This window comes from Vanacampus margaritifer, chromosome 2 (genome assembly GCF_051991255.1).
Source record: "Vanacampus margaritifer isolate UIUO_Vmar chromosome 2, RoL_Vmar_1.0, whole genome shotgun sequence".
Taxonomy (NCBI): Eukaryota; Metazoa; Chordata; class Actinopteri; order Syngnathiformes; family Syngnathidae; genus Vanacampus; species Vanacampus margaritifer.
Window position 1 is genome coordinate 396,181 of NC_135433.1, and position 12,522 is coordinate 408,702.

Below are 12,522 nucleotides of genomic sequence, written 5' to 3' on the forward strand. Positions count from 1 at the left end.
GTGTGTCGAAGGCATGACGTCACTTCCCCCAGCATCCTGCCGCAGACTGGGCGACCTCGCCTTTCGCTCCTCGTCGTCTTGCTCTAGAAACGGAACCGCGCACCAGAACCGGGTCGGAGCCATGCCAGAAACCAGCAAGAGTCACGTGATCCTGCTGTCGTGCGGCAGCTTCAATCCCATCACCAAGGGACACATCCATATGTTCGGTAAGGGCTTGCGAGGTGCGTGGGAATGGCACGTGTGGTGACGTCATGGCGATGGCCTTCGCCTCGCGTTCTGTTGGGCTCAGCCGCGCGCGATCGTCGCTGTCCAGCAGTCTGGTGCTGAATTCTCGGGGTTTGCTCGCGTCGTTCGTGCAGGCCTTTAACAACAACAACAACAACAACAACAACAGCAGCCCCCCCCCCCCCCCACGTCCCCGTCCCCACCCCTCCCCAAACCAACCCAACCCCACCTGCGATGTGACGCAGCCCGCAAAATCATCTTCACATTTTGACAACACGATCGCCATCTCAAGTCGGCAAGTTTTGATTGAATTGAACTATAGCAGTTTTTGGCTAACTTGAAAACACAAATTAGCTGACGTTTCATCACTTATTTGACTTCTTTTCTTTGAGCCCTAGAGTTGACATTGTAAATGATCATTTGTTCTCAGTTTCCCATCTGCTTGAAATAAATGAATACTAATTGATGTTGGATTCTAAACCTATGTCGGCAAGCTGACCAAGCGGTTAACGTGTCTGCCTCCGAGTCCAGAGGTTGTGAGATGGAATCCGGCCCTGTGGTCTTCCTGGCTGGAGGTTGCAGGTTCTCTACCTTCCTGCGTGGCTTTTCTCCGGGTACTCCAGTTTCCTCCCACATTGCCAAAAATATGCATGTTGTGTTCATTGAACACTGAATTGTCCCGACATTGTCTGTGTGTGGCCTGCGATTGGCCGGCAACCGAGAAAACCAGCTTTATTTGGAAGTGTTACCGCCACCAATATGGTGTGCGCTAAATAAGTGGATACCCGAGGCATAAAAAATGCATGGGTTGTTTTTTTAATTTGCGATGTAGTAATCATCTTCATATTCCGATGCTGCCTTCATGTGGTGTCGAAATGATGGTAAATACCACAAGTCGAGTAGAAAATGGCACTTGAACGCCCCCTCGTGTGGTATTTTCTACCGGACAACTCAGAAAGGATTTGGTTACCCGAGTTGAGAGAACTTTTCAAGTTTCAACATGGCGGAGAGCGCCGGAGGATTTGTGAATGGCAAGAAATATTCAAACTTTTAAGGGCGTTAACGTCCGCTAGCACGGCAGGTTGTTTTAGAATCCACAGAAATGACGTAGCATCCACCCTTTTGCTACAAAATGAACAGAACTCGGTCGTAATTCGGAGTTTGCGAGTGCGAAGGTCCATCGTTCCCACGGCACGCGGAGGCGGGGTCAGTCCCTGTCGCTCTTCTTGCCACTCGAGTTCCTCCAGTCTGGTCACATGACATAAACGATACTTACATGTTGTGCTAGGCTAATACCTAGCTCAACTAGCAGTTGGAAAAGCTCAAAGGAAGCAGCATGTGACTCGTTATTTGTTACCGCCCACCGCTGTGATTGGCAGGCCGGCACGTGCGCCACAAAGGGGTCGTGCGAGCGACCCACGAGAAACCAAATCAAATCGATAAATACGCGTTAAATAGAGCGCTCCGGTATCGATCCGATACTCACCTTAGTATCAATTCTATTGCTACTTGGACAGTCCTGAACGAAGGCGCCCCCTGGAGTTTTGTTGAGTCACTGCGATGGAGACGCAGCATGTCAGAGAGCGGTTCAAGTCCACGCCATTTGCTCCCGCGTGCAACTTTCTTCCTCTGTTTGTGTGTGCGTGCAGAAAAGGCAAGGGAGCACCTGCACAAGAGCGGCCGCTTCATCGTGATCGGCGGGATCATTTCGCCCGTGCACGACTCCTACGGCAAAGCTGTGAGTTGGATTCTACGCTCTCGGGGACAAAAAGGGGGACTGACTGCGAGGGTCCATTTTTTTTCTCCATTTTTTTGCCTTGCACCCTGCAGCCTTCACAATTAAAGCCCTCACTCGCGCCTGCAACCTGCGGCTCTGGAGGCTCGTGTGCTTCTTTTTGTCAGTCCCTCTTGAGTGGGGACATTTTTTTCTTTAACAGAAACCAATATTTTTGGGGCAAATATTTCTTCTTGTTTTTTAGATAAACTATTCTTCAAATGAATGATTGATTTAGATTTAAAAAACCAATCACTAAAGTAGTACTAAGAAACTTTTCATACCTCTTCTGATGAAACATTGACTTTCAGCTCGCTTCATAAAAGCGTTGCCACTAAACATTTTTCAGGAGGTTGGACAGAACACACAAAAAAGGACAAATGTGCTGACTGCTTGATGGCAAACGTCACTTGCGCTTTTCCGCATCCGTCTCAAAGGCGGAAGTCAGTTTGGATGTCGATGCACGATTACTGCTTTCCTGGCAGGAGCTGCAAAACAATTGAAAAGGTTTTGTCTGAGGAGACAAACAAGAAAAAGGGAGGCTACCCGGATAAAAGGACAATCAAGGATCAACATTGGCCCGCCTTACATTCGCTGGCGTGAGCGCCAAAAAATACGCAATGCGCTTGTCCTCGTAGGAAATGTGGTCTTCCTTCACACATAACATTAACGTTCCTTAGTGTTGCTTTAAATACAGAAAAAAATGTCCAAACTTTTGAGCGGTCAGAAAGAAAGACACAAAAGGTAAATGAAAAAGTTTGAAAGTGTCTAAAAAGTGACCATAAAATGTCCCAAAAAGCAGAAAATGACCATCAAAAATGTCAGAATTGGATGAAAAAGGCAGAAATGAAAATGTCATAAAAATGGCCACAAAAGGGCCCAGTGTCAGAAAATTGCTAGCACCCCCCAAAAGGCGCAACAAATGTCAAGAAATAGACATAAAATGACCATACAAGGAAGAAGAGAGGCAGAAAATGGCCATAATATGTCCATAAAAGTGCTAAAAAGGTCAGAAATTTGACAAAAAAGCACAAGAATGTAAAAATTGCAAGGTGCTGTAAGTAACTGTTTATGCATAGAAAAGGTAGCATTTTGTTTGTTTTGCGTGTAAGGGGACAAACAAGTTGTCGGCTTGGTTTGAAAAGAGAGCACTGTTGTTTGGAGGCTTTTTTTTTTTTCTTCCAACCAGCTGAAAAATGTTTTTTGTTTTTTTAAACAACAAAATTGTTGTTTGAGTACTTCTGTATTTTTTGACCACTCTTCCGTGCATGACATCAGGCAATTCTGAACTTTTTCCATCCCAAGGTTGTCTACTGTCATCAAATGTCTTTTTGTTAGGACGGATGACCGTCTACCGTTGACCAAAAAAAAAAAAAATGAGCACATCGCATTGTTGTAAATCTGCCTCCGCCAGGGCTTGGTGTCCAGCAGGCATCGTCTGACCATGTGTCAGCTGGCCGTGCAGTCGTCCGATTGGATCAGGTGAGTCACGCGTCGTCGCCGTCGTCGCCGTCGCCGCCATCGTCGCCGTCGTCGCCGTCGCCGCCATCGTCGCCGCCTGCTCTCAAGTCTTTGCTGTGGTCGCAGGGTGGACCCCTGGGAATGTTACCAGGACACCTGGCAGACCACCTGCAGCGTCCTGGAGCACCACCGAGACCTGATGAAGGTGACGTGGAATTTGCTGCACTTTCACATTCCGGGCAAGCGGGCACGGACGAGGGTCTCGGACCGATACTCGGACCGATACTCGGACCGATACTCGGCCCTATTTGTGGTTTTTCAACCCATCGGTAGTTTGGTGATGCGAAGCAAGTTCCAAATGATTTCAGTCTGGATTTCAGCACTTTGTCAAGTCGTCAGGCACATTCATGTGAATAACGACGCCTGCGAGATCTCACGGCTGCTTTTGGTCATCATAAAGAAGTCGTCATCGTTCCAAAATAAAACTGAAATCAAATAGGAATCAACTTCTGCTCCACAGATTGGAACCGTGGGCGGGACTTACTGGCATTGTGGTCAATCGGTTACTACTTTGGTCAAGTTGTTTGCTTTGCCATATTGACCCTTGTCTTATTTTGAAAGCAATGCTTTTCATTTGAAGGACGGCGCCGTATTTCCGCTTCCTGTTTCCCATCCTCCGTTCATCATTCCGCTCGCAGCGTTCAGACATCCCAAACGCTTGACTTCAACTAAGACTTGCATTCTCTCTCAATCCTAAATAACCAGTTGAGAGTTTGAATCCTCAACACGACTACTTTGTCTCAATTGGTCGTCATGAGTGAACACGTGCGGAGTTCCACAAGGCTCCGTCCTTGCGCCACTTTTGTTGCTCAGATTCTGGAGCAGCATAACATCTGGTATCGATATTGATGCAGATGACTCGCAACGTTTCAGGGCCTGTTTAGATGTTTAAAAAAAAATATATAATAATCAAAATATTCTATCAAAAAAACCTTATGTTTAGACGGTGATGATATTTTTTGTCGGCTTGATTATTATTACTATTATTATAATGAAATATCTTTCGTCAGGAAAAAAAAGTATATTTCTATCTGTTTTCGTTTTGCAGCAATTAGCATTCGAATAGAACAAAGTTTGATCAATATTAACATTCCTGGTGAAAACACGGACAAAAAGAGCTTGTTTTGCAACATGACTCTGGCTGATCTCTTATACTCTACTGCCACCGGCTGGCAAGCACGGACTCTTTGGCGCGTGACCGGCGGCTCTCGGTTAATGGCCCCTCCCCCGCACAGACCTCGTTAGCGCTTGACTTCCTCCAGATAGGAAGTCTGATGGTCTTCTCGTACCCATCGCCGGATCTCAAGAATGCAATTGGCGGTAGCGATGATGGCCGCAATGACGTCAAGACACCGCCTGGCATTTAGTGCTCACGGTCCTCGCTCACCTGCGGATGAATCCAATCGTGAATGCAATGAATTGTTGTCGATGATTTGATTTGTCTTGGAATGCGTTTTTGTGCCGGCAGAGAGTGACGGGCTGCATTTTGTCCAACGTCAACACGCCGTCGTCCACTCCCGTCCTCGGTCAGCCGCAGACACAGGCTCCGCCCATTTACCACAACCACAACAACCTCAACCACAAGCCCACTTCCGGTAAGCTTGATGTGAGGATGATGATGATGATGATGACGACGATGATGACGATGATGAGTTTGTGGGCTGCAGTGAAACTTTGGGGGAAGCTGAGTGAGAGTTTGGGCAAAGTTTGCTGCGTGCGTCCTCACATGGAACGTTTCGCCTTCATCGGTGAGTCCAGACGCAGCATCGCCATCTCACGCATGCGTTCCAAAACTTTGATCTTCCTCCCGTTAGATGAAAACGCCAACTTGGGGCCCGCCATGACGTACGAGGAGATCGGTGAGTGGCAAGCGCGTCCGTCCGCTTCCTGTGTGTGTGTGTGTGTGTGTGTGTGTGTGTGCGCGCATCCGCTAAAAGATGCGCTTTACTGAAGATGTCTCTTTCCTCCCTCCTCACCGTCTGTGTTGTGTAGAGTTGCGCATCTTGCTCCTGTGTGGAAGTGACCTCCTGGAGTCCTTCTGCATCCCTGGCCTGTGGAAGGACAGTGATGTAAGCCTCACCCGGAACCGCCCCTTCCCACCTCACCCGTCCTGTCCGTCTTGTCCTCCTTGGCCCAGCAAGCGCCGGCCGCCAAATGAGTCCCAAACAGTCTAAGGCAGGGGTGTTGAAGTCGGGTCAAGCTCCTACCTATCCAGCCTGTTTTCCATCTTTCCCTCCACTGACACACCTGATTCATGATCAGGCTTCTGCAAAGCTTGCTGACCAGCCGCTCATTAGATTCAGCTGTGCTGCAGGAGGGAAACATGGAAAACGGGCTGGATAGGGGCTCTCCAGGACCCGACTTGGCCACCCCTGGTCCAAACACACAGCAAGCGGCTCACAAATGATGAAAACAAACACACAAAGAAAAAACATTCATAGAACAATTGTCAGAAATGTCTCACAAAGGACTGGAAAAGACTCCAAATGGAATTGAATAAATGAGGACAAAATGTACGAAAGCGTGGAACTGCCGAGGTAAGCATTTTGACTGGCCACGACCTTCAAATGTACGACGGCGTATTAGGGCCTCATATCATTTTTGTTTTTATCTTAGGAGGCGGGGGGGGTCATATTCAGGAGGAAAAAAACTCTTAACTCTTTGACTGCCAACCGTTTTCAGAAAAGGGATGCCGTGGGTGCCAGCCGATTTAAGCATTTTTGACTGATCTTTCAAGGTCCACAGAAAATTATGTGTTTGGACTATGGAAACACACATACTACCAAATGAAAGATTGGACTCTCATCTTTCATCAGAAAAAAAGTTTGTTTCTACCTTATTCCGTTTTTCAGTAATCAACAATAGAAAATGGTTAGTTTCACCTCTGTTTTGAAAAAAAACGTCTTTTAACGTCTTTGGCACTCCTCCATAGGATTTTACTAAACGTTATTTAACGTTTTTGGCAGTCAAAGAGTTAAAGTTACGAGAAAAAAAACTTCTAAAGTGGCAAATTTGCAATTAAAAAACTCACAAATTTAGGAGAAAAAAAAAGACAAATTTGCAATATTATAAAGTGGAAAATTTACGCGAAAAAAAAAATGCTTATGAAATAAGATAAAAACAATAAATGAAGCAAAATTGCCATTTCGCTTCCAGGTCGGAACTGGGAAAAACCAACTCGGATTTATCCGACTTCCGACCATCCTCGAATGCAGCTTAATTGTCGGGTAGCAAATGACGACGACAACAATCAGACGCGAGCATACTTGAGGGAAATGCAAGCGAATGACGGAGAAGAGCAGACTCGACATATCGCCAACGTGAGCGTTTGGCAAAACGAGGCATCGCCGTCGCTGGCCGTACTCGACGCTTCGCAGTGCGAATGCTTAACATCGGAGAACGTCACCATCTCCTTCTTTAAAAAAACGAAAAGTATCGGCACAAACATCCGAGTGTGTTACGTGCATTTCTCGCCAGAGTTTTTTTCTTGCAAATTTGCCACTTTCTAATGTGACAAATTTGCGAGTCTATTTCTCGTAAATTTGTGACTTTTTTCCCCCCTCTGAATATTACCCTTGCTTGTAAAAATATGGATATATTTATAGGCAGCTCTAATACGCCATCGTATGAATGTACTTGTAGGCTAAATGCTAGAAACATATTGATTTAGACCGTTGCATTATGAAAAAAATGCCAAACCGCAGACATAATGAATCATAAGTTATGAACAAACAAACACATTTTTGGAATATATTACTATAATGTGTTCCAAATGTTTTTAAAAAATTGTTTTTTGTTGTTCTGTTTTGTTTTTGTTGCCCTCACTTGCGCAAGTGAGACCCCGCGGCATGTGGCTAACATGTGCTATATTTGTAGCATTTAGCCAAACGTATTTGTGAGTACGTTTGAAAACGTTTAAATATGCTTCAATGTATTTGTGAGTCAAACATTGGCACTTCCATGAAAAACAAGACAAAACTGGTTTGAAAATTGAGTTCAAGAGCTTACACCAAAAAGAAGAAGAAAAAAGCAACTCAAAAGCATTTGAAATGAATTGCAATTGATGTAAAATGTCTTAAAATAAACAAACAAGCCAAAATAGCTCCTGGTGAGAACAAAATCGACTGAAAAGCAATTGGGTCAAACTTTGGGAGTGATTGAAAGTCGTCATGAATGACTGAAAACGAAGTCGAATTTCAAAAACTTGAAAAGGCCTGAAAGGCCGCAAAAGAACTTTTGAAAAGGACGGAGGCGGGCCCGCGATTGAACTTGAACGCGGGCCCGCGATTGAACTTGAACGCGGACCCCCAAGGCCGTCGTCGTCATCAGTCGGACCCGTCACGTGGTTTGAAGTCGTGCTTCCGTCATCACTGCATTCAATTTGGGCTCCAATCAGGAACGACTCACCGTTGGATTCATTTACAAAGAAAATACAAAAAGTATTCAAGCGGAAACGGGAGGCCATCAGTAAGCGGACTCTCGGGCCTCCCTTTGGTACTGACGGACCGGAAACTCACAGCAGCTCTCGAACCTTCCTGTGGAATTTGTCTTCTTTGCAGATGGAGGTGATCGTGGGCGACTTCGGCATGGTGGTGGTCCCTCGCGACGGCGCCGACACGGAACGGATCATGAAGCAGTCGTCGGTGCTGCGCAAACACAAGGTTGTGGCCGTCTTTCTTTTGGGGAAGTTTTTTTCCCACCCGCGGCCTTACTTTCCTCCGCTTGCTCTCAGGACAACATTGTGGTGGTCAAGGACGACGGCAAACATCCGATGGCGCAGGTCAGCTCCACCAAGAGCAGGTGAGACGCCCGCGCGGACGGACGCAAAGATTGGCAAACGTGGTCACCGAACCGAGTTTGTCCGCTTTTCAAAAGTTGAGCCAAGTCAGCCGTAACGCTGAACAACAGCAACAAGTGTTGTGTCGCTCATGTTAGTAAATTGTAAAGCCAACTAGTTATGTTCTTCCTTTGCCAGTAGATGTCACCCTTGCCATAGTTACATGTGTGTTGACATATTTGATTTTGTCAAACAGCGCTGCCTGCTGGCGAAGCAATGTAAGCAGCAGCTCGATTATCCAAAGCCTGTTTAGTAAACGCAGTCGCAGCACGGGAAGTCCAAAGACCAGCGATTTCCTCTCTCAACATTGGTTTTCATTTCGGAGCCTTGGCAGAGCAAAATCAGGAAGTCAGAATGCTGTGACATATTTGTCTTGGTGATTATTTGTCGTTTCTAAATGGCCAACTTTCTTTAAAACGGTAGCGCGTTGCAATTAGCCGTTAGCTGCTAACTTATGCTAAAGTCAGAGTTAGCCTACATGTGCTACGCATATGTTAAATACTGTAATGTTATTTTTTTATGCTAGGAGCACTTTTGTTTTATTTTGATCTGTAAGTTGCAGTTTCACCCCAAAAATATGAAAGAAAAAGTAAAGACCAAAGACTACAACAAGCACGTGTCTTTTATTGCTGGAACTCTTTCAAATGTTTAGCTCGCTGCCTAGATTACGTCCTCGACACGAACCGAGGGCGGAACAACAACAAATGGAATACAAAAAAGAAAGAGAGAAAAAAAAAAAAGATTTTTTGATGTACTGTCATCCAAATCTGAAACGTGAGATGAATTGCCGACATTGAAATGTGAGGAGGAGGAAGTGACGTGTCCTTGTGGTGTTTTTTTTGCTTGTTTTCAGACTGGCGCTGCAGCACGGCGACGGCCACGTTGTGGACTACCTGAGCCAGCCCGTCATCGACTACGTCCTCAACACGCAGCTCTACATCAACGCCTCGGGATAGACGTCAGCCGCCTCCACGATACGCACGCGCCGCAGCCAAAAAACAGCGCTGGCAAAAAGAAAACATTTGTTGGTGCCATTTCGACACGCTGGAATTGGTGATGACATACTTCAACTTTTTTTCTGGATTCCTTCATGCCAGCTTTCCGATGGCTTTTGTTTTCTGTCACAAATGCAAGAAATAAGAAATAGCAAAGTTGAAGCAAAGTTCACCAGCTTAATGCTAACATAAAATGCAAAAGGCACTAGTAGAAATTAGCATTGACGTTATGGCCATGCCAAAGCTTCAAAACAAGGGCCACTTTAAGTCCGGGCGGGTCATCCGGGTCGGGTCATCGCAATCCGCAAAAGTTGAAGTAGAACTTTCGTGTTCAAGATGTTTCACCTTCAGTTAGAAATGTTTTGCTGCGACTACGCTAGGCCCGTTAGCGCTTTCACACGAAAAGTGGTCAAGATATGTGAATTGAAGGCAATGAACTTGAAAGCGGCGGCTGGGGCCTCTTTCAAGTTCATTGCCCTCAATTCACTTTTTGTTCTTTCTCTTCTCGGCACCTAAAGGAGCAAGACGAGCAATGCAAACTCGCGCATTGTCCAAAAGAAAGGTGCTTACGGGTCATAGTTAGCCCCAAGGACAACATGACAACACTAAAACTACTGATGGGACTCTGAAACAATACAAACACATTTATCACATTTATTTATTGAATTCAACGTAACCCTCCTGTTATGTTGTGGGTCAAAATGACCCACATTCAAGTTAAAGACCAGTTATTTGCTATGAAACTTGGCACCAACAGAGAGTAAGAAATGTTTTTGCCATTTTGCCATATTTGCGATGAATCCCGTGAATGGACTGGAACAATGTTTCCCGCCATGCTTTTGGAACCGTGAGCATAGCCAGAATCAAATGGACCCAGTGGAAAGTTGAAAAACTACAAATTAGTATTAGCTTTTGTAACATTAAATATAGCCTGGTCAAACTGAACCCACAGAAAGTTAAATAACTGCAAATGGAATATTTCACGATGAAACTTCATTTGAAATATTTGTAACGAAAGCGATTCATAATGTTGGTCAGGATGTGTTTTTTGACATCAAACATAGCGTGAGTCAAATGAACCCGGCCGGGACCGTCATTGCTGTTCCTGAGAAAAACAACCTAACAGGAGGGGTCACAAGATACACATTTTGAATGCCGTTTTTTTGGTGTCCAAAATGTCAAAAAAGGTCATTTTAATAGGGTGGTATTTTTGCTGATATTTGTCACAGCATCCAAATTTCATGTGGGCCCTGCACGCCGACGTTGCACGCCGACGTTGCGCGCCGACGTTGCGCGCCGACGTTGCGCGCCGACGTTGCGCGCCGACGTTGCGCGCCGACGTTGCGCGCCGACGTTGCGCGCCGACGTTGCACGCCGACGTTGCACTTATGCAAAACGGAGCAGCAAGCAAAACGTTCGACAAAACTCGCATTCATCTTGGCGTCCACACTGAATCTGAATATAGGACCGGAAAGCCCATACGCGGCCGTGCAAGCCGTTGAAGCGACACGGCGGCCATCTTGCTCCTCCCATCTCCTGAGCAGACAGACTACTGTATAAAATATACAGTACAGTAGATATATATACATATATATATATATATATATACACATCTTGAGGCAGTTAGTATAAGGGCGGGGTGGTCACTATTTTTTAACAAGTAAAAAAAAAAATGATGTGCTGCTTTAAAGACCCCCTTTTTCTTTTGTCGCTCAATTCCTAAATTAGACCCCAATCTTAGATTTGGCAGAGGCATCTTTTGTTGAGTTAGTTATAATTCTTTAATAAATTTAAAAAAAAATACAAGTTTCCTCCTGTAAACATCATTAAGCATACATTTTATACATGTATTTAAGGCAAGTTGTCTAAAATCATCTTGTTTATGTTTAACAAATTTAAAAGATGATAAATCATGCTGTTTCTACTAAGTACAGTCTCAAATGTTCTCCAATTTGGATACTGTCAATGTATCGGATGGTATGCCAAGAAAGGTTTCTTGGGAGGAGCAATATGGCGGCCTCGCAACTTCAAAAGTCTTCTATCCACTCAAACGCTGTACTGAGATCAGTGGGCATCTGCTTTTTTTTGCTCAGCTCAGTGCTGGCTGCCATGTGGCACAAGGCGGTACTGCATTGAGCACAAGCTGGCTGGACATGACATGATCTTGCCCGTTGACTGTAAAGAAGCCATGAAAATGTCTAACATAGGGGGGGGCCGCCCGCCAAGATTGCACGGCGACTTCACGCGTGTGTGATGAGGGGGTTGGGTCACTTTGGCTTCACTTCCTGTTTTTCATCCAGTCAGTCGTTGCATGCAACCACAGCTGCTTCGGAACTGCAGTGTGGACCCACGTTAGCCACCGCTAGCCGCTAGCCGCTAGCCGCTAGCATGAGACGATGTGCGCTAACAGCTCCCCCCGCTGGACGACAGCAGAAATCGTTCCAGTTGATCCTTACTGGAGACGTGTCGTGCTTCTACTTTAGTTTGACAACAATCAGTTGACAGCGTATTTCTTGTCAAATGCTTTTGCTTTCTATCCGCGTCCCGCCCCACATACTGCTCCACCAATTGGAAGCCCCGTTTTCATTGCCATGGCAACCTGGACGGGTAACAACATCGGGTGAGCTAACCTGCCGTCTAACCCAGGGGTGCCCAAGTCCGGTCCTCGAGCAGCCCTCGGTGTTTCCCTCCTCCAACACGCCCCAATCAAATGATCAGCTCGTTGCCAAAGCTTGCTGACGAGCTGATCATTTGATTGGGGCGTGTTGGAGGAGGGGAAACATGGAAACGAAGCTGGACTGGAGGAGCGGACTTGGGCACCCCTGGTTTAGCACATGAAAACATCTGCTCCACTGTCCATAATCAACCAACCTGGAGGAATTTGGAACCCACTAGCAGCGAATTAACGGATGTTTTTTCCCCCGATTGTGAATTGTGTGACTGCTTGTCGGTGTCGGTGTTGACGGGTCAGCATGTTGACTCGTGCTCTGCTTGTGCTCGTGATGCGCATGAATCCGATGGATTGATTAAAATTCTGCACAAAACAAACCTCTGCCGCCTTTTATTCAATTCCACACAATTGATGAGAAGAGGAAGGAGAAAAATGGGAAACGTGCGTGTGGCATCCCTTGAAAACTTTGGGGTTAACAAACTGTTGCTCATTTGTTTAT

At 45.8% G+C, this 12,522-nt stretch overlaps 1 protein-coding gene across 1 annotated transcript; it reads left to right on the forward strand.

Annotated features, from left to right (window-relative positions):
• On the forward strand, positions 1 to 12,400 carry nmnat2 (nicotinamide nucleotide adenylyltransferase 2). The gene is made up of 11 exons (XM_077555893.1): positions 1 to 206; positions 1,875 to 1,963; positions 3,414 to 3,481; positions 3,587 to 3,665; positions 4,989 to 5,115; positions 5,188 to 5,268; positions 5,335 to 5,379; positions 5,513 to 5,589; positions 8,080 to 8,181; positions 8,253 to 8,320; positions 9,211 to 12,400. Exons 1-11 carry the CDS (start codon positions 14 to 16, stop codon positions 9,311 to 9,313), a joined length of 1,032 nt encoding a protein of 343 aa, XP_077412019.1. The 5' UTR covers positions 1 to 13; the 3' UTR covers positions 9,314 to 12,400.
• Positions 12,401 to 12,522: the final 122 nt, after the last annotated feature.